This window comes from Cataglyphis hispanica, chromosome 4 (assembly GCF_021464435.1).
Source record: "Cataglyphis hispanica isolate Lineage 1 chromosome 4, ULB_Chis1_1.0, whole genome shotgun sequence".
NCBI lineage: Eukaryota > Metazoa > Arthropoda > Insecta > Hymenoptera > Formicidae > Cataglyphis > Cataglyphis hispanica.
The window spans coordinates 7,175,536-7,197,192 of record NC_065957.1 but is presented as its reverse complement, the minus strand read 5'-3'; the positions used below and the strand labels follow the sequence as shown (position 1 = coordinate 7,197,192).

The 21,657-nt window shown below is 32.9% G+C and overlaps 2 protein-coding genes across 2 annotated transcripts; one reads left to right on the top strand and one right to left on the bottom strand.

The window, feature by feature from the left end:
- Nucleotides 1-2,638: 2,638 nt before the first annotated feature.
- On the top strand, nucleotides 2,639-9,902 carry LOC126849209 (uncharacterized). Its single transcript, XM_050590856.1, has 3 exons — nucleotides 2,639-4,541; nucleotides 6,952-7,112; nucleotides 8,714-9,902. Exons 1-3 carry the CDS (start codon nucleotides 3,584-3,586, stop codon nucleotides 8,771-8,773), a joined length of 1,179 nt encoding a protein of 392 aa, XP_050446813.1. The 5' UTR covers nucleotides 2,639-3,583; the 3' UTR covers nucleotides 8,774-9,902.
- A 563-nt stretch (nucleotides 9,903-10,465) lies between these two features.
- On the bottom strand, nucleotides 10,466-15,604 carry LOC126849145 (uncharacterized protein MAL13P1.304-like). Its single transcript, XM_050590735.1, has 8 exons — nucleotides 15,279-15,604; nucleotides 14,146-14,223; nucleotides 14,010-14,058; nucleotides 13,845-13,926; nucleotides 13,639-13,773; nucleotides 13,331-13,516; nucleotides 13,102-13,256; nucleotides 10,466-13,021 (listed from the first exon to the last, which is right to left on the bottom strand). The coding sequence occupies exons 1-8, from the start codon at nucleotides 15,375-15,377 to the stop codon at nucleotides 10,797-10,799; spliced, it is 3,009 nt and encodes a 1,002-aa protein (XP_050446692.1). The 5' UTR covers nucleotides 15,378-15,604; the 3' UTR covers nucleotides 10,466-10,796.
- Between the last annotated feature and the right edge of the window lie 6,053 nt (nucleotides 15,605-21,657).

Sequence of the window (21,657 nt, the reverse complement as noted above, 5' to 3'; positions counted from 1 at the left end):
CGACAACAACGACGACGACGACGACGACGACGACGACGACGACGACGACAACGACGACGGCGACGGCGACGACGGCGTTTGTAGCGTGGGTGCAGTAGCGAGAAGCGGTGCTGTCGCGCGACGAACCTAGGTCGGGAGAGAGAGTACGCATCGTGAGAGATGGAGTGAGAGAGAGAAAGAGAGAGAGAGAGAGAGAGAACATTTCTCGTCGCTCAATGGAACACCGGCGCGGCCGGTCGAGATCGGCGACGTCAGTACGGCAAGTCGGGCAATCGCGGGAAACAGCCTTTAACCTTTGAAATATCACCCCGCGCGCGATTATAGTCGGAGAACCACAGATCTTGAACTTCGTTTCGTGGAAGACGTGGAGTTAGAGGCAAGAAGAGGAAAGAAAAAAAGCGGAAGTAGAGACGAACAGTAGTAGCAAAGGGAGTGCAACAGCCCTTGATATTGGCAAACGGAATCGACAAAACTTGAAAGAAGTATCCAAGAAGGTACCACCCCCCTGGTGGTACCTCTCCGATCATCACCGCGACAATCTCATACACAGAGATAGACAGAGAGAGAGAAAGCAATAGAGACATATACACGCGCACGCCATCCAAGGCGCGGGCGCGCGCACGGCATCACACGCCCATATGAACGGCCATACGGAAGCGGAGCGTGTGAGAGAGAACGACGAAAATGTCAGTGAATGAATTGCGCCCCGTTGTGTGTGAGCGGACGACGTCGTACGTGGTATGATTGCACGGGGTGTCGCTACGTCGGGGCAGACATAGCTCTTTTCGTAACGCGCGTCGATCGACGAGGGAGAGGAGGACCGAGCGTGATGCACGACATACGTCGCCGAACGTCAACCAGAAACTCAGGTGTCCGTTAAAAGAAGGGCGGAGCGGTAAAAGAGGAAAAAAAGCGGAGGGTGAAGGACATCTCGGAGGACACATCCTTCCTTCCTTCCTTCTCTTCGACAGCGTAGAAGACGCCGCAAACAGTGCGCCGAAAGTGACAGATCGGTGAAATCGCACGATAAGGCAGAGGAAACGAGAAAGAAGAAAGAAGAGGATAAGAGACACACACACACACACATACACAGAGAGAAGACGAAAGAGAGGGTGATAGGGTCGGTGAACATCACGGGACGGCAAGACGCGGAGGGAGGAAAGGTCGAGATCGGTGGGAAAGCTCTCACGCGGAAGGAAGAAAAAGCGCACACGGCAGGCACACGGCAGACGAGACACGCGGCGGCGACAGAAAGAGACAGAGAGACAGAGAGAGAGAGAGACAGAGATCAAGAAGCAAGTATTATCACAGTAAAAATGCCCAGCGCATTAATAAAACACTGCACCTCCTATGTATCTCGATGAACCTCCCGCGCGCGCGTAAAATCTCTATCTGTCACTGTTCACGCGGGGCCGTCTCTCGCGCCCCCTGACATATCTCTAACTCTCACTAATACATACATATGCATATACCTCGGTGTACCTCTTTTTCTTCTGTGCCTTTGTTCTAAACACCTCTGTTGTGTAAACACCTGTTCCCGCGTCTCGCACCGACAACAAACGCGCACCGCTCTCTGCCACGGCAAGCCTTAGCTTTTTGAACGTTTTTCGGGGCACCTGTTGATACGACCGACCTACATATCACACTAGCTGCTGTTCACATTTATGCTCTGTCACCTCGTCATTGTCGTACGAACGATCGGTCATCGAGCACGGTATCTCCGAGATTGATCCGGCGTGTCTTCTCCGCTCGCGCGAGTACAGCCGCGGACGCACTAGACGCAAATTTTATATCATACGCCTTACGTCATAGTTTTGAGATTCAAATTATAAATTTTGCGCGATCCGAATTGTATTTGTGCGAGAAAAAAATTATTTCGCTCTTTTGTTTCATTCCTGAATGCCGATCAGTTATTACGCGATCGAAATTTTGCGAAATTTTACAACAATGACAATTACGTTCGATTAGTATTGAATTATATCGCGAAAATTTTTAATAAAATTATTAAAAAATTGTGTTTCATTATCGCAAGGCGGAACTTGAGTCATTAAGTAAGCGCGATTATTTACAAGCGAACGGGATGATCGTCTATTATCGTAATTGCAATCGCCTCGCTGGTGACGTAGCTCGGTTCTTCGTTTTGCGCAAAGCAACACACGCTCGGGTATATTCGATGTATTTGAAGAGAAAAGGAGATAGGTACGTAAGACTGAAAGGGAGAGATATAAACGAATGGAAAAAAGGGGTTGGGCGGAGCGAGAAAGAGCAGATGCAGAAAGAGAGAGGCAAAGAGAGCGGCAAGGTAAGCGGATAAGGAAACAACGCACTCTGAGGAAGAGGGTTCTCTCTCTTTCCGGAGAGACGGTGTAGCTTTATCGGCAAACGCGAGCGTTGGGTGGCACGTCGACGTTTGATCTAAATGTTGTTTAACACTCTCGAGCACCTTATATACGCATCTATGAGCACGCACGATGAGCACCTCCGATACCACCTCCACACGTCGCAGCACTCTCTGTTGAATTATATCCTGAGAAAACAAAAACCAACAAAAAAAAAATCACCACAAATCTTTTTGTGTTCCTGGCACCTGCGGTCGTAGAATATCGCACGTTATTCTCTATTAACGACCTGATTTCAGGACGGTCGGTACAGGACAGGTGTGCGCTTTATCACGAAGGGAAAGCCAAGGTCGCGGCTACTATCATGGACTACCGAAAGTGAAGCGTATCGATTAGAGGAGCGAGCATAACGCAATCAAATGTCAAACGTGATACACTGTGCGCTCGAATCGGCGACTTATCTCCGATAGAGAGATAAAGAGAGAGAGAGAGAGAGAGAGAGAGAGAGAGAGAGAGGGAGAGAGATCTGTTATCTTTCCGGGGCCTGACAGAATCGTGGGTCCCAGTCTGGGACATGCTAGAAAGAGAAAGAGAGGAAGAGAGAGAGAGATCACCCTCTCGATACAATTGCACGCGTAGCATAATTGCGTTTTCCATGCAATAGCCGTCGGTGTGTCAAAGTATATCGCCATTCGTGATTTTTTATCAAGTTTATCCTCAATCTCCTATTCTTCGCCCCCTCGATATCAATCGACCGCCCCGAATCTCCCACCCACCTTACTGTACGCACATTTACATACGCATATACAGACACGCATATACACACATACATATTGCAGATACACCTACACCATCCCACTCCATCCTTAGCTTCCCAGTGTACCGCGAGTTCAAACGAAAAGTCGGCCTAACTCAGAATCGCTACAGACGTGCCTTTAGACTGGCAGTGAGTAGTAAACAGCTAAAGAGAACGAAATCACAAGAAAATAAAAAAAAAATATATATATATATAAATAAAGCATATAATTGCTGTTCATGTAGGTCAATTATAACACCACGTTCAACCGTACAATCGGGTGTGACAAAGTGGTGGACAAAAGAAAGAAGAAAGAAAGAGGGAAATATATATATATATACGTAGATACATATATAGAGAGATAGAGAAAGCTAGAAAAAAAAGAAAAGAGGGAGGAAGAGAAAGAAAGAAAGAGAAAAAAATAACGGAACGCTGCTCGAAAACGTTGATGATTTGTAAAATGGCGGTTTGCATGTTCTGGCTTCTGACCTACGTGGGACAGGGACTGGATCTGGCGGTGGGCAATCGACCCGTGATCATACAAGTGCAAGGCACACAGGGGCTCGACTATCGTCACGGAAGCGGTAGCAGCATTAGAAAAAAGAGCGAATTGAGCCCGGTAGGAAGCAACCTGTTGCACCTCAGAATATACCCTACCGACGGTAGTCCCCACATGCGAGACGATTTGTCCAACTGGCTGGTATTCAACGACGAGCCGCGGATAACGTCGTGGTCGCCCGCGGGCATGCTGATCGACGACATGGTGAAAGAGCCGCGCGAGCTCCAGAACGTGTTCTTCGCCCTGTCGCCCGCTATGCTCAACGTCCTCTATTCCGAGTACGTGACGTCGTCGCAATCCCATGCGATCGCCGCGACCGAGCCCTACGTTCCTCACGACGAGGGTAACAATCAGCTGATCGGCGGCGGCCGTCAGCGAGTGAAGAAACGGCGTATAGGCTGTCGGCATCCGCGAGGTCCGCTCAGCGTCCTGCCGCCGATACTGGTGTGCGATGAGGCCGGTAGAAAGACTACCGCCGCCGCCGCCACCGCCGCCAACGTCCTTCAGGAATCCAGACAATCCAATTATGACGATCTCTACGCGGAGCAGAGATTTAACACTGCGACGAGTACGAAGACTGATCCCGCGGGCGCCGAGGCCGGCACCACCCTTAACTTACCCACGAACGGCGGCTTCATCCCGAAGGCCTTCGCCTATGAGACTGGCAAATTACCCGGTAGCAAGCGGAATCAGATCACGGTCGGACGGCGTTCGATCGACGCGCAACGAGAGTCCCCAGGACACCAGGCTCAAGCGTCCTCGATGTCCTCGGCCGGCGCGAGCATCGCCTCGCACCTGATGCTGAGGTCCATCCGGGGAAGCATACAGTATGACGTGCCGCAAGTCGGTAAGTGATATCGTCTTATTTATCACCTATATATTCGCGAATAGATTAGAAAAATTGCTATTGTTATATAAAATATATATATATATATATATATATATATATATATATATATATATGCAATGAAACAAAATTCGAATTTAAAATTTTCCACAAAAAGAATATTTATATAAATTTATTTATAGAGTAACTATTATAGAATTATGAATTAAAGAATTATTTATAGAAACATATTATTTTTTGGATACATTATATATTATTTTGTATGTGTGCCAGTTTTCTATTCTCTTCTATACTCCTTTAATCTGTACAAATTTCTTTATGTTTATTTTCTTTTCTTCCTTTCAATTGCATAAAAAATTTTATAGAATTTTTAAAACATTGCCTTGCAATTTCATGAGCAATTGCATAAATGAAAGATTGACGCACTGTCTGCGAAAGATCAGACATAAGTTATATATATATATATATATATATAAACAGCCTAAGCTTTAGCTCCGTTTGGAGAATACCAATCCTTTAATCTGCTTCAAATACTGCGGTATTTTTAAATACCCAATTCCCTGATAATGATATGTGCGGATTTTTTTTTCATACACAAACATATCTCAACTTTGGTCAAAAAATAACTCTCTCGTCTCATTTTTCACGCGTAAAAAATGATTAGATTAAAAGGAGTTGAAAAAGTTTGATTTATGTGAAATTGGATAATGCGATAATTTGTAAAATAAAAGAATTACTGAAACAAAAAAAACCGGAATTACAATTATTTTTCTTTTGTTTCTTTCTCCAACATTACAATAGTTTACTGATTTAATTAAGCGCTGAATAGATGGTTGAATAAAGTTTCAAAAATAGGAAGAAATTTACTTTAACGCATCTTAATTTTGAATAAAAAGCTCTTTTCTCTGATTTTTAATTGCTTGTCACATAGAGAATTAAAACGGATAGATGAAGCTAGACAAGAAATTCACGATTTCGCAAAATAACACAATTTTTTGATTTCAAATACTAGAAATATGTTTACAAGATTATAAAATAAATTTCTATTAGTTTTTTTCTTTAATTTATCTATTTTTAAATAATTTAGATAAAAAATTCAAGTAATTTAGAAAATATATACCTATATTTCGAAAAATAAATATAATCATGATATTTATAAAGCGTCAAGAGTCCATTATTAAAATTTGACATGTGCATTTCAAATAAATCTCACAAAGTCCCTGTAAATCTATATTCGTGGAAAAGATACTTTAATTTCCAATGAAATATGAACTGAACAAAAATGTATGCGTATTATGAATACACACGACATGAGTTATATAGCCAAAAAAGGTTTATAAATTAAAGCCAAATGGGAAACGTCCGCGTGCAAAAATATAGACAAAGCGCTTCTGCAAATAAAGAAAAAGTGACGAAGCGCTATCGCACGACACAACGTGTCCGCCGTGTCCCTCCCAAATTTATTGATCCAAGGGAAGGCCGACGGCGAATCCCGCGATAAGAAGAACAGGATATATCCTTTTCTATATAATGAACATTCTTCGGTAGAGTCTAGACGTCGTTGAGAAAACGTGAGAAACATGTAGAGAAATTTTTTTTTTTTTCGTTGAGAGACTTCTTCAGAATAATCATACACAAACTCGTTTTTGAAAAAAAGGGGATTGTTATAAAAACGTAAAATAAAGTATGAAGCGTTGTTTTATCTTGCACCGATCTGTTAGGTGACGATATATATAAATCGATAAAGATAGGTAATATAAATGTTAAGCGTTTATTTTTTTAAACTATAATCGCAAAAAGCTTACAATTTGTGTTGAAAATTACATGCGTTGACCCACATATTCTCCTCCGTATGCATTTACTGCTTAAGATTGATCATCCTACGCTTTGAATATAATTTTCTTATTAAGCAAGCAACACAGAGAGAAATCGGATAACCACGTTTAGCAATTCAGCTTTGAATGTATTGAGCATACAAGCTTTTGAGATGCACTATCGTCGAGTAAATAATATAGAGTATTTGTCAACTCAATTTATACTAAACATACGGTGAAGATACGAGCTTGTAATGCATATGTTTAGATTAAAATGTATATATGCTTAGATATTAATGGGATATTAGATTATAGAATATTGTGTACAGTTGCCATAATTAATGACCGATCGACATTGACTGAAATTTACATTGATTTAATCGTCACAATATAAATTGTTTTCCTACATCTTTCAATTTTCTGATCCTTTGTGCGCAATTATTTCAATTTAATCAAGAGAAGAGAGAGAAAGGAGAATATTGGATAATATTAATATTTATCTTCATAATAATTTTATATTTTTTATATTTATATATTATTTCAATATAAATTCTAGAAGCAGATTCAAGAAGAATTTTTGCGATTTTTATTTATAGAATGTCCAGTCTCCGAAGACGGAATGGAAAGATTCGCTTGTCCGAGTGCGGATAGAATGGGTAGATATCATTGCATCGACGATCATGTCCTATGCGACGGCTTTGTAGACTGTCCCAACGGCGAGGATGAAGACAGACATGATTGTATGTTTTACAAAACCGTGAGTACAATTATGATAATTTTTACTTTATATTCCTTCTTAATACATAGGAGATTCTAATTATTTATTTTTAATTCTTTTTATGAAAAAAAAAAACTTAATCAAAATACACAACGATACTTCTTTTCCTTGATGAAACTTGATAATATATCGTCCACAATGTACACAATGTATTTTATTGTCTACACACTCTCTTGTGATTATGTTTAAAAAATATTTTGAAAAAATGCATATAAATTCTCAGACAACACAAAATTCTAACAATATTGTAAGCATGTCTGTAAAAAAGTTATGCATTATTAGATTGTACATTGAATATCTTTTCCGATATTTATTTATCGATATTAAATTTTGTGTGTGACTCTTTTTATATTTATCATTTTGTAAATAATAGTCAACCACTAATTTTGTACTATTTCATATTTATAAAACTAAACTCGATTGTCAAGCAGAGTATCTTTTCAAACGTGATTTTTATTTTAGTTACTCTCTTATATTCTGTCATTTATATTAAATAAATATATTATATATTCAGATCTTAAGAAAGAGAAAAAATAAATGCGAAAAATGTAGAATTCTGTTAAAAAAAAAACAGTAAAAGAGCAGATATTAAAAAGGAATATATGTCAGAAGAATTATATTAAAGAAACTTTCTCTTTTCCCATCAAATAAGTTAAGTTAATAAAGTAATAAAAAAAAAAAAAAAAACTTAAATGGCAAAGTATATTTTAATAGATAATATAATATATATACTTGAAGCAACTCTGTTATATTTCTCCAATAATATTCAAACAATTTAGAGAAAGAATTTGTGTACGTTCGAAAATGCCATTTAAATTTGCATACACTGATTGATAAAATACGTAGGCTACGTCCATTCTGGATACTATGTAAATCTTTGCTGAACTTTTCTAGTGTGACTTACCTTATAAAGTTCAAACGAAAATGGGGACGTGTATTTGCGCTAACCGTGGGTGTAATATCAAGAGCCAGTTTTCTATATAACTTTGCTAGTAGTATTTTCCGAAGCATTGAAAATGAGACAAAACACAAAACTTTTTAATTTGCACATTGTCTCTTTATATGTTTGCGAAATGGCGCGAATATCGATAAATTTCAGATTCTCTTTTATAAATGCACGTCAAGAAAATATCATTGATAGGGACAGAAAGGAGATCCTAAACTAAAATATATATGTACGACAGAAAATATTTATTAACTTTTTAAGATAATAATATAAATATTTATCAATTTTTAAAGATAATGCTTGAATCTAATTAAGATCATTTTAAGAATAAATTATAAAATTAAATGGCTAAATGGTAAAAGTATTGATCAAGTATTGATACTGTAATATTGAATATTAAATTTTCTTGATAGGATTTAAGTTACGTGAAGATAAATGGTGGCGCTCATATAATCATACAAAAAAAAATATCTCAATCATTAATTATAAATTAATTACAGTTGAATGTGTGATACAAACAACGTGTAGGAAGAAGAGTGAACTGTTATGAATAATCCATAGTCTTCGATTTCTTTTCCTAGCAAATAAAACAATACGTTAGTAAACGATATAATCGCATTCCGATATGTTTCAGACGAAAGCGCATCTGGACGTATTAGCGGACGCCATACTACGATGGGCGAGGGGACGCTAATTCCTTCTTTGTTGACGATGAACCTCCAATCTGTACATAAAATCACAAGTCTAATACGTCTACTTCTTTATATATATATTCATTGATATCTTTTTCTCCTACATTAATCTATTTTCCGGAAACTGTTTTCTCTCTATGTTGGGCGCATAGAGACGTTCATATTGAAATCAAACTCAGGGGAACGTTAAGATGAACTGTCTCTCTCTCTCTCTCTCTCTCTCTCTCTCTATATCTCTATCTCTATACCTTGCTCTGTACTTCTCTCTCTTTCTATCTCTATCTGTTACTCTGTGCCTCTTTCTGTCCTTTTCTCTCTCTCTCTCTCTCTTTCCCAGAAATGAATACGGCCGCTCGAATTAATCTCCGAGAGGACACGGCATGGTTCTAACTACACTAAAAATCGGTTAGCAAGGTCTATTTCGTAACCAAGATATCCTCACATAAAGTACAAATTATAAGGTGTCCGAACTTTTAGGATGTTATAAATAAAGTTCGTAAGAGAGTTATGGCATTTTAACGCCGCTGTGTATGGCGCACGAGAGTACCCGACTTGAATAATAATTTCAGTTCTAAGCATATCTATACCAGCTAATATATACCACACAGATGATGTATTACGATTTCATATTGAGCGATTTCCGCGAGATCGTACTAACTCTTTAACGACTTTATTTTGGTATACAATAAAGTAATTTTGAAGACTGAGAACTATTTACTTCATTCCCAGAGTAAACACGCGGCTTCGCGCCGAATCGATAGGAACGAACGATATCGTACCGTTTGGCAAGGAACGGGCACGTGTACCTAGAGATTTCCTCCTAGAGTACTTCCTAAAAGATTGTAAGAGAAAAATGTACTCGTTTTTAATCAAATCACTCCGCAAATAACGTTGACGCGTATATAAAACAAATAATATAATAATTAAAACTCAATGTCGATCCGGTCTTCTGGTACCGACACGAAGAGACGTCTCCTTCGCCTTGTGTGCACGCTCCATGTTTTTTCGTCATCGATATATCTCTAAATAATTAATTTATTTCGAATTTATGGAAAAATGTTCGCGAATAAAGACAAAGTAAATGCTTTCATCAAAAAAAAAAAAAAAAGAAAAAAAAGAAAAAAAAAGAAAGAGACCCTATGATGATTAATTGCTAATTGCGCTTCACAAAACCAGCTCCGAAGAGAATATCGAGTTAGGAAATATTTAGAAATTTATTAGAAAGCCATTTGCTGCCGTGTATACACTTTGCGTTCTGCGATATTTATTTACAAGCTATTATCACACGTATTCTCAGAAATTCACAAATATATGTATCGATATTGCTGTGAAATTGACGAAAATGAATTTCTCCTATGTTAAATATTTGATGTCCAAGAATTATGACTTAACGGTAACATAATAATACATATATGTTCCAACTATTACAGGTAGTTTTGTATTTTCATTTTCCATACCAAATCAAATATTAATTATTCGTTAAGAAAATATTTGGTGTTAGAATTAAATAACTCATATATATATATATATATATATATATATATATATATATATATATATATATATATATAGAAAGATAAATAAGGAAGAATTTTTATATATATTAAGTTTCGTTAAACACACTCCCTTTCCCATCTACAAACCATTTCCAAAAATATATTATTTTACAGGTTTTTCCTATGTTTTCAAAAATAGATTAATTCAAAATAGAATATAGAATAATTAGATTTATATAAGCGTATTTTTTTGCCTTTCTAAACATAACTTTTATCTTAATAAAACAAGCTTTTATGTTTGTAATAACTTTCTGCAAGAAATATAACCGATATGCTTTCATTGCTTTGTTAATCACATTATGATAAATTGCACACCAATTCTTATTACAACTTCGAAGACCATATATTAAATAGTGATTAAATATTGGATTAAACACTATCACAAAATCTAAATGCTTTATAAAAGATTAATTGTTAGTCTTACATATTGCAAGATTATCAAACTACAAATCATCCGTTTGCAATAATATTATTCACGTCGTAAATTGTATTTCTTGTGAAAATAGAGTTCTTCCGTTTGAGCATTTGGTTTTACTAGCGTTATTACTTTTAGTGGGACATTTTCTATAACGTTTTTCTCATTTATATACACAGGAATTCGTTGGATATCCGAATTGTTGTTTAAAGCTAAATATTTTATAGGTTGAGCAATATTTTGTAGCATCACAGAGCAATGCTGATCGTCGATTACTTTCGGGTACGTATATGCATTATGCTTTTGCAGTAACAATAATGGTACATCATTAGATGAATTAATGCAATTATCCCTGTTGCAATTATGATCTTCGTGTAAGATTCTGGGTTGTACCATCGTTTGCAAGGCTCTTTTATCAAAATGATGCGTTGAGAAATTATGTTGACATCTGGTAGTATCCAAATACTGTTCATTACAATGACTTAAATTAACTCGATTCCTAGCGCATTCTACATCTGCTTTACTAAATATTTCTTTACATGTAGATTCTCCAAATCTTTTGTCGGTTTGAATATTCTGGAAGTTTAATGTTGAAGATATCGCTCTTGCGTTGATATTGTTTAAAAGAACATTTTGGTTCCGATTATGTGGATTTTTTTGTAAAAATTCTTGTTTGCTATCGTTCCTTTCACATGTATGTAATTTAGTTTGTTGAGATAATGTTTTCGATGGTTTTACATTGAAATTACAAGGGTTTGCGCCTCGTAAATAATTAATTGCATTATAATTATGTGAATGAAAAAGATGTTCTTTTACTTTCGGTAAATCTTCTTGTTTTCGAGCTAATCGTTCGATATATGCATTTGTATTATATGAAACTTCCAAAGTTTGCAAAGAATCATCGAATTGACATGATTTGTTTCTTCCATTTAATTTGTTAGGATGCATATTTATATCAAATTTTTCTACTAGTGACTCTTGTGAATCTTTTATTTCCATTGATCGCTTTTGAGACTCAAACATTTTTGTTCGATCATGAAAATTCATAAATTGTGCGTTTATTATACTAGGCGTAGGAAAATTTTCAGATGCATTTGGAAATTGCATTTCATAAGATTCTTTTGTAATATCATTATAACGATTTTTATTACTTTGCATCAAATGGAATTTGTTTTCTTTCTGAGATGTTTTTCTTATTAAAGGAAATGTGATTGTGTGATTTTTTCTATATTTAGGAGTTTCACAATCGATTTCAAAGATTGAGCTCGAATTTGGTGATACTAGCGAAACATCTGAATATATACAAGCTTGATATTCCACAGGCAGATCAGGTGATTTCACGATTTCCAATTCTTGTTTATTTTTTTCGTGTAAAAATTGTTGACGAGAAGAATCAACATAAGCATGTCTATTGTTATCCAGATTTTTATTATTTATGTTGATTCCAAATTGCTCATATACTTTTTCCATATAACTCTTCTTATAAAATAAGTCTTCATCATTTTTTTGTACAGAATGATTATCCTTAATAACAGTAACATTATTATGTCGACGAAGAATGACAGGTCGCTTAATATTCTTTGCATTACACTTATTTGTTATTCTGTCAAAAATATTATTTGGTGATTCTTTGCTAACATCATTTTTTGATGAATATTTCTTGGCGAGTAACATGGAATCGCTTGAAAAAGTTGAAATTTCTGCTTGTTTCGTGTTATCAATGTATTGTGAATTTTCATCATGATCAAGAAAATCGACATAAAAATTATTTTTATTATGTCGTTTATTTTTCGAAGGCTGATTAGTATAATTGGAATGCTTTCGGACAAAATCTTTTTCATTCACAGAATTAAAACTTACTCTCTTAGATTGATGAATATTTGGTAATTGTTTTGAATATTGATTATCGTTATTCTTGCGATTTATTATACAGTCATTTGTATCATATGCTTCTAAAATATTCTGCGATGAATGAGATATGGAATCATAAGGCTCTATATTATCATTTTGCAAGAAATTAATTTTGTCATCCTCCTTAGGTATATCTTTTAAAAAAGGTGAGATTGTGCGATTTTCGTTACATTTAGGGACTTCATATTCAACAGTTGAGGTCGATTTTGGTGATATTTGCAAGTCATCTAAATATGTACAAGTTTGATTTTCTACAGACAATTTAGATGATTTCATAGTTTTTAATCTATTCTTTCCATGTAAATATTGTTCATGTAAAGAATTAGAATAAATATGCTTCAATTTTTTAATTATTGTTGTAAGAGGATCTAAAACCATTACAAATAATAATTAATGATGAAATTTTTAATGATATAATCGGATTACAATAATTCTATATGTAACATACCTGGTTGATAATTCTGTAAAAAATCTTCGAAACTTATGGCAGAGTTTATTTTGCAGGCTTCTCTGTAGTGCTTTAATATCCTGGATGTACTTTTATTATCCTCACATGTTTGTTGCGTTCTATTTTCTTCTTTAAAATCGATATTTTCAAATATTCTATAAAATAAATATTTTATTTAAGATTTAAGATTATCGTAATCAATTGGTAATTAGATAATTTGTAACTTTACTGTTTCTGAGTAGTTTTTGGTTGCTCCTTATCATTTTGAAACAGCTTTTGCTTATATATGCTTTCTTTTTGAGCAACATATTTTGATCCATTATTAACATTTTGTTTTGAAATTTTATCAGAATCAAAGTTTTCAAAAAAATTTTCCTCACTTTTCTTTTTAACAAGATATGGCTTTTGATTTTTACTGCAATATTAATATATACAATCTTTATATAAAACATCTTTCTTACATCTGTATTTAGAAAAGTGATATATACATACATATATTGCTATAATATTAATAAATATTATCTGAATGAAATATACCTTTGTTTTTTTTGCAAAATGGGACTTTGCTCCAGGATACTGCCTGGTGTCCAGAACTTTAAACTATTTTTTACAAAATTCTTATTTGGTGATTGTTTAGTAGTTTCATTATGAGTTGAAAGCTCTTCTTCATATCTGTAAAACAAAATATGTTCAATTTATATTTACATAAAATTCTTTTGGACTTCAATTGGTAATGCACTTACTTGAACTCTGGGGTATCGCCATTAAAAAGCTTTAAAGCATCTGCTTTTAGCCGAGCTCTATTAAACGTACTTGCCGATGTTCCTGTTATAGAATATTATAATTACTAAAACCTTATACTTTTATTTTATTGTCGCAACATACAAATTTTGATTGATTATAAATACCTTTTTGGATGTTTTTGCTCTTTGCACCATTTCTGTATATGCCAATAGCCTAAAAAAATTATATAAAATATTTATCTAGATGCAGTAGATTTTGCAATGGAATATAGTTAATATTAGAATTATTAAAGTTACATACAGCTCTCGGCAGAAGCCTGGAACAAATTTTTCCTTGTCTTCTTTGTCTATCCTTACCATCATATTTCCCCACATTATCCTGTAAAAAAGCCTCATGTGTATATTTTAATTATATATATATCGTAAAATATATATTTATATATATATATATATATATATATATATATATATATATATATATAATTATATTTTAATTGCTTCTATACAATAAAAGCTTATAATTTATTTAAAAAATTTATATAAAAGGTGACTTTTATACGTAAATCTTTTCTTCTTTCTCTCTCTTTTCTTACGCAAAATTGTATAGATTTGTAATAAAATTATATAATTATTAAATTAAAAATTAAAATTATTAAATTTTTGTGTAGATATAGTTTTTCCCACAGTTAAACTTCTCTAATAACAATGTATATATTCATACACAATATATGTAATTCATTTTTGATTAAATAACTACATAAATGATCATAATTTATAAAGATCATTAAACAATAAACACTTTCTATGCATTCTGACATAAATTTTTAATATTGATTGCGAGTTAAAGCAAAATATTTACAATTTTTACGTCGCACTAACCTAATATCAGTATTGTGAGGAATGTAACCATATATTTATACCACGATATCGACCCGGTCCTTCTTAATTAGTATCAACTATTGCTCATTACACACAGATGTGATTATTCTACAGATGTAATTATTTTAGTCAGAGAGTCGTAAAGAGTTGTAATAATTATACGTATTACGTCTCACGTGCACACGCGCAAGCACGTGCTAGCGCGTTCACGGTTCTATTTACTACGCATTACTACTACGCGAGGGGAGTCGTAACTTGAAACCAGCGCCACGATCGATATGAATGAACGTATCGTATAATGAATATCTTTCAGTATTGCAAGTCTAGTATCGAAACACTGCGAGATTCGCGAACGACGTGATCCGAATACATATATCTGTATTTTTTCCCTTCTTAAAGCTTGTATTAATTATCGAGGCCGATAAATTGTGCCAAATGTAAATGAAATATAAAGTCGGTTTCGTGTATCCTCTTAATTAAAGCGAGATCGAAAGTCGAAAGGAGATTACGAGGCTACTCACGAGGATGCGAAAAACGCATCGCCATAAAACATACCAATTTCTTCTTGGCTTTTAAGATCTTCGAATGTAATTTGTCAAGGTCCTTTCTGCATCGTTTTCGTTTCAGCATTTCCCGATCGGTGGATCTTGCCATGATCCTGCCTAATCTCGATGTAAGATCTGATTGAATTTACGCGTTACATCGCACTCTATGTCACAAATAGTTGCAAAATTTGCGGTAACAAACGCGAATAACGCTGTCTCAACGACGACTGACGACTGCCTTCGTATATATTTTCGCTTCTAGAATAGTATAAAGAGACTTCCTAGTTAGAGTACAGAAACACGTACTGAGCAATACCGAGACGTACTATCCGTTTATAGAATTCCAAGTTTTTTTTTTTTGTGACGTAACGAAAAAGAAAGGGAGAGGAATGTTATTTATTATTTCGCTGTCTTTGTATGCGAAAGGTGAGGCAATGACGAGGAATAAGAAGCGTAATATGTGGAATACTTTGTTTTTCGCGGGAAAAAGAATTTTTATTACGATGAATATAAAAAAGACGATTAATCACATACAGCACAGTCGTAATAGTATTCAAATGTAATATTTTTATATTAATATTTCGATTGGAGAAAGATGCAATTAAAATATATTATTTTATAAACAGACAAACGTATTTTTTGTTACATATAAAATGAAATATTAAAATAAATTATTTTATATATCTCTTATTTTTTAGCTTTTTTCGTACAAGTTATAACTGTTACAAAAATTCTGTTCATATTTATAATTATTTAAGTCATCTGCAGTTTATAAAATTATTTTGTTCAAATTTATTAGATTTATTAGACGTACATGGATTTATGGATTTATAGAAAAGCCTAATTTTTATATTTGAATAACTGTACATATATATGATTTTTTAAATTCTTAATCCATGCGATATTAATAGTTTTCACACGATAATCTATATTGTTTTAATTTGCTAATGAAATAAAATGCTAAGTGTTTATAAATAGCATTTTATAATGAACCATATAAAAAGAAGCGAAGAAATTCAAGCAGTGTCACACTATAATTTATAATTTATAGCATAGATATGCGAATTAAATCACTTGACATATCACTTTGACATAATCAAACAATGCCGTTTTTTAAGAATACTCATATCTTCGTTTCATGTCTTTGTTAAGCTTACTGATCTATCTAATTATACATGCTTATAGTATATAGTAATTCTACAATATGTACATTATCTTAATTATCTGAGTAAATTGAGGTTAAACTATTTGAATGTAGATAACTTACAATATTCAAGACGAAAGTGTGTCAAAATGTATACCATAAATAAAAAAAAAATGTACATGTTAACACTATCCACAATGTCATCTTTTTCTGTTACTTATATTGATAAAAAAAAACAGTAAGAAAACATTTACATTTTTTTTAAAGTTATTTCAAAAATTGATTAACAATTATATAAGATTTATTAACAATTAATAAAATTATAAGAATTAGCAATAAATAAAACATACACTTTTTATATCTTATTATTAATGAAAATAAATTGTAGAAATTGTTGAAATAATACTAATAATTTAAAATTGAAAGTGGGATATAAGAATACGGATGACGGACATATACAATATAAACTTAAATGAAAAATAAAGGAATATCCTCCATTTTTAAGTATTGAATTATTATTATTTTTATGCATCTATGATTGTTTCTCGAAATTGGCTTTTCAATAAAATCATTTGTAAGGAGAGAAAGTTACTAAATTGTAAATAATATTGTATTTTTCTATGACAATTATTTTGCTCCTCAGAAATATAAAATCTAAAATTTTTTTATTTTAACACACCTTTTTAATTAAAGCGCAATTTTGTGATATAATACATTTAAGGATCGATAGAATTAGACAAATATATATATATATATATATATATATATATATATATATATATATAATTGTTTCTCTGTGTGTGTAAGTTACATATTATATTATCTTATTCGACCTGCCTAGAGTGGGACTTTAAATTAAAAAAAGCACGAATTTCACATGATTCAGATTTTTGTCCACTCAATCATTGAAAGTTTGAGTTATTTTTTGATAATTCATCTGTCACGTGCGCGACGAATGAATGATGCAAATGTATCACATGTGCAGCCACTTTCGGATATAGATACATTCTCTATCTTTGATTAGATACGGACGATGCAAGAAAGACACTCGCATGTCTTCATTGAGCGAGAACAGTATGTCCGATTAATCAGTCCGATGCAACGACAGCACGATTGTACATGGTTTGTTAATTTAACTTTCACAATGTGAATCAAATAAGAAACACCGTGGGAAAAACCATCGTTCCGCATCTGACTCTCCACATTTGTTCTCGTCATGTGATTGTCACGAAATGTCACACTTTACTTTAGCTAATATATACAGTACAGATTTTTCTGTTTACATCGGATGACTACACAGCAGAAAAAAATTTATAAATTTTTGTACGCGATGTCCGAAAGTAGAATAAAGCGCGTGATTTCTTCTCGCCACTTTTCCGATTATCGCGCGACAATCGCAAAAAAAAAAAAAATACATAAAATGCATAGATTCAAGGTGCCTTCTACGAGACTATTTAATTCCTATGTTTCTATAAAATACCCTATGTTTCTGTGTATGCCTATCCCTTTATATATTATGTCGTATGGACTTCGGATTTATCAAAAGAGAAAGAGAAAGAGAAAAATTATTTTTAGAAAATGCATTTAATTAGAGTAGACATTTTGTGAGAATTGTATCGATTTATATATTCAACTAATATTTTAATACATTTTATTATAGATATTACTATATATAGATAGCTACATATCTTTTTTAGCATAATATTTATTAATAGTTTTTTAATTTTACTATATGTTAATGATAATGCAAGTTTTAATTGACGATCAGTTGAATATCTTTTTAGCATTAATAAAGCATTAATAACATGCTCTGTCTGAAACTACAAATATCAAGCGCATTATGAACGGTAATTATGACGCAATATCTTACTTATATAATCTTATAAATGCGAACGTTTCGATAGTAATAAATTAACTCCTTGGAATAGTAAATTAAAAATTAATTGCTGACAAAAATCATAATTATATAGCAATTTCACACATTTAATTATCAATATATATATATATATATATATATATATATATATATATATATATATATATATATACAGGGTGTATTAAAACAAGTGTCCTTAAAGGGTCGTATTCCTGAATGAATTCTAAGACGATTTTTCCTTTACAAAAATTTGATTTGAAGCTTAGTTTTTTAATTATAAAAGGAAATAGTGAGCAAATTACGGGATAGGTACATATGATAGGCAGGGGCGGCGCAACTCACCGTCCGATGCAGGCGCTTACACAAGGCGCTCGCTACAGCTGATCGAGCGCTACAGCGTATTCGTCCCGTAATTCGATCACTATTTCTATTTATAACTTACAAACTAAGCTTCAGACGAAATTTTCGTAAAGGAAAAATGATCTTAGAAATCATTCAGGAATACGATCCTTTAAAGACGAACGATTGTTTTAAATCACCCCGTTACAGCGCTCGATCAGCTGTTTGCTATACGCGATGAGTGTGTGTGTGTGTGTGTGTGTGTATGAGAATGTGTACGCGTATTACATACATACACATTTACACACAACACTCACTCTCTTTCTCTTTCTCTCTCTTTCACTCTCTTACTCACTCACTCAGTCACCCTCTCATTCGTTCACTCGCTCACTTATTCTTACCTTGTAGAGATTCTTCATAAATCAAATAATTAAACAAATAATTGCTGCACGGCCGCGGATAGCACGAGTTTTTTATCGATTATTTTGTATCGATACTTTTACACTTTTATACTCACGCTGCCGACATTAGCGCTGCCCGCTACCGATTGCAAACACCGCTAGTATCGAAATAATCTGCTTGTGTTGTCGCGCGCTTTCCGTGTTAAATAATACGTACACGTATAACGCATTTTTTCAAGTGATTAAGTGAACAGTAGTGATACATTGTGAATAATCGCGATCGTTATAATCGTTATAATAGTTAATCAATTTATCGATTCAGTGCGTGAGTGCAATTCGCTCACTATTTCCTTTTATAATTTAAAAACTAAGCTTCAGATCAAATTTTCGTAAAGCAAAAATCGTTTTAGAATTCATTCAGGAATACGATCCTTTAAGGACATTATACTTGTTTTGATACACCCTGTATATATATATATATATAATATATATATATATATATATATATATATTCATATAAAGTCAATATATATGTAAAGAACGTTAAATGAAATGTATCAATGAAATGTAAATTAAATGTTCAAATGCAAAGCAGCAAATGCACTCGAAAGGTCCGTGTATCGTTAAGATAATGTCTAGGTCAGTACTTACATGTGTATGCAAATTGCTACACGATATATTGCGCATGTTTAACATTGCTATATGAAACTTTACTTAATAAAAGTTCTTCAAAGTAGGAATTATGTTTTTCTTAACAATATCGAGATATCATCTTTTAATTACAAACGGATAATTGATCTTTCTCGAATTAAAGATACAAAAATAGATTAAACGGATAATAAAGATTTATTTTTTAAATGGAAAAATTTACTGAATTTGCAATATATTTGAGAATTAATTATAAAAATATATTGAAAATGTAAAATGTAATAAATGTGACTTTTCGCCAAAAAAAAAAAAAAAATTCTACTGGAAAAGGAAAAAACTTGAATTTTGTCATAAAATTTAATTAAATTATTCAAGTCAATTTTTTAGCACACGGCTTTTAGTACAATTTAGTATGTTTGATATGTTTTCGCATAGATTTAGTATTCGCACTGTGTTTTGCCTTTTTATTAAACTCATCACGTATGTTCTTTCACAGTTCATTGTCACGATACGTTAATGGCGATCAAGGTTTAGTAACAGGTCTCGTAAAGAGAGCATTGATTTTGACTCGTACAAGGTTATTACTTTGAAATTCCATTTTGTTCATCAAATTTTTATTGTCATTGCACGTGTTGTAATCAGTTTTCCACATCTAAGTCAAATAATATTTATGATTGCACATGAATTCTATTATTTCTTTGACACTTGTGAGATAAATCATACATGCAGCGGACATAAAATCAAGAAAACTTTTACTTCAAAAAATTATTTTAGAGTTTTTATTTAAATTATTAATATATCCATATAAACTCAGTATATATATATAAATATCAACGTCTAACATTTGACGCACAACAAGGATAAAGATATGCGAGTAGTATTTCTAATGAATTTGTAGCTTATCAGACATCAAAAATGTCAGTCATCATCATCAATAAGACGAAAAACGTTCAAGATGATTGATTCACAAAACGATTGGAAGACAAATAAATAATGACATACTTGTGATTAGGAAATTATGAAAAATATTTATTTGTTTGTTGTTTTGCTCAATTATTGTTAATTCTACTTTGTTATAATTTTGTCATAATAAATAATATTTTTATATATCCATTACTTTATATCTTACCGTTATAATTTTTATTTTACAGAATTTGCGATTAATTTTTGTCATATAATTGCAGGATAACTGAATAATTAATCAATATAATATTAAATAAAAATTAAATTGGCTAGTAAAACTCTTAATAGGAATCTTCGATAAGAACTTAATTTTATTGCATTAAAGAAAGAAGCAAAATGATACAGTTAATTATAAAAAAGTAAAACGTAAAAAAAATGTCTTTTTAATGTTTAATGTTCGTAAATCATCATTACATCACTCATATTTCTCTCATATGACAAAGCCTTTTTTAATTTTATCTCTTTTACACGTGTTTATAAACGTGTGTCGCAATATTTTTGCAGTTACGGCGACATTTTCGCAAATATGCGGTGTAATATGAGATGAGTTCCTCAGCAAAAGAATCTTGTGTTTTGTCATCAGATTGGCACACAATTTTTGGATGGTCGATCTCTTTATAATCAATATCATGCGCGCGTTATTATCAATAGCACTGTTATTCAAACAGAAATCCAGAAATACTAAGAAATAGGAAATTTTCACAGGTGTGTACATATATATATATATATATATATATATATATATATATATATATATATGTATATAACATGCAGTCATAATAAAGCTTACAAACATTATCTATTTTATGTAGATAGCGTTTCACGTGTATAAGTGATTAATCCGTTGTTGTATGGAAATATCGATTACTCAAGAAGTTTTTATACGAAAAGAAATCTAATAATAAACGTAATACCAAGAGATAGATGCAAACATGTTAAAAATAACACAATTGGAATTACGAAAAAAAATCTGCCAGATTTTTTTTCTCATATCTAAAACAAATAAGTAGTTTAAAAT

Excerpts from the sequence above, each read along its gene's own strand:
- LOC126849145 (XM_050590735.1), bottom strand. The coding sequence starts at position 15,377 with ATGGCAAGATCCACCGATCGGGAAATGCTGAAACGAAAACGATGCAGA. Across the intron at positions 14,224-15,278 it reads TAAAAGCCAAGAAGAAATTG|GATAATGTGGGGAAATATGA; the intron begins GTATGTTTTATG and ends GCTTTTTTACAG. Across the intron at positions 13,257-13,330 it reads CCAAAAACTACTCAGAAACA|AATATTTGAAAATATCGATT; the intron begins GTAAAGTTACAA and ends TTTATTTTATAG.
- LOC126849209 (XM_050590856.1), top strand. The coding sequence starts at position 3,584 with ATGATTTGTAAAATGGCGGTTTGCATGTTCTGGCTTCTGACCTACGTG. Across the intron at positions 4,542-6,951 it reads GTATGACGTGCCGCAAGTCG|AATGTCCAGTCTCCGAAGAC; the intron begins GTAAGTGATATC and ends TTTTATTTATAG. Across the intron at positions 7,113-8,713 it reads ATTGTATGTTTTACAAAACC|ACGAAAGCGCATCTGGACGT; the intron begins GTGAGTACAATT and ends GATATGTTTCAG.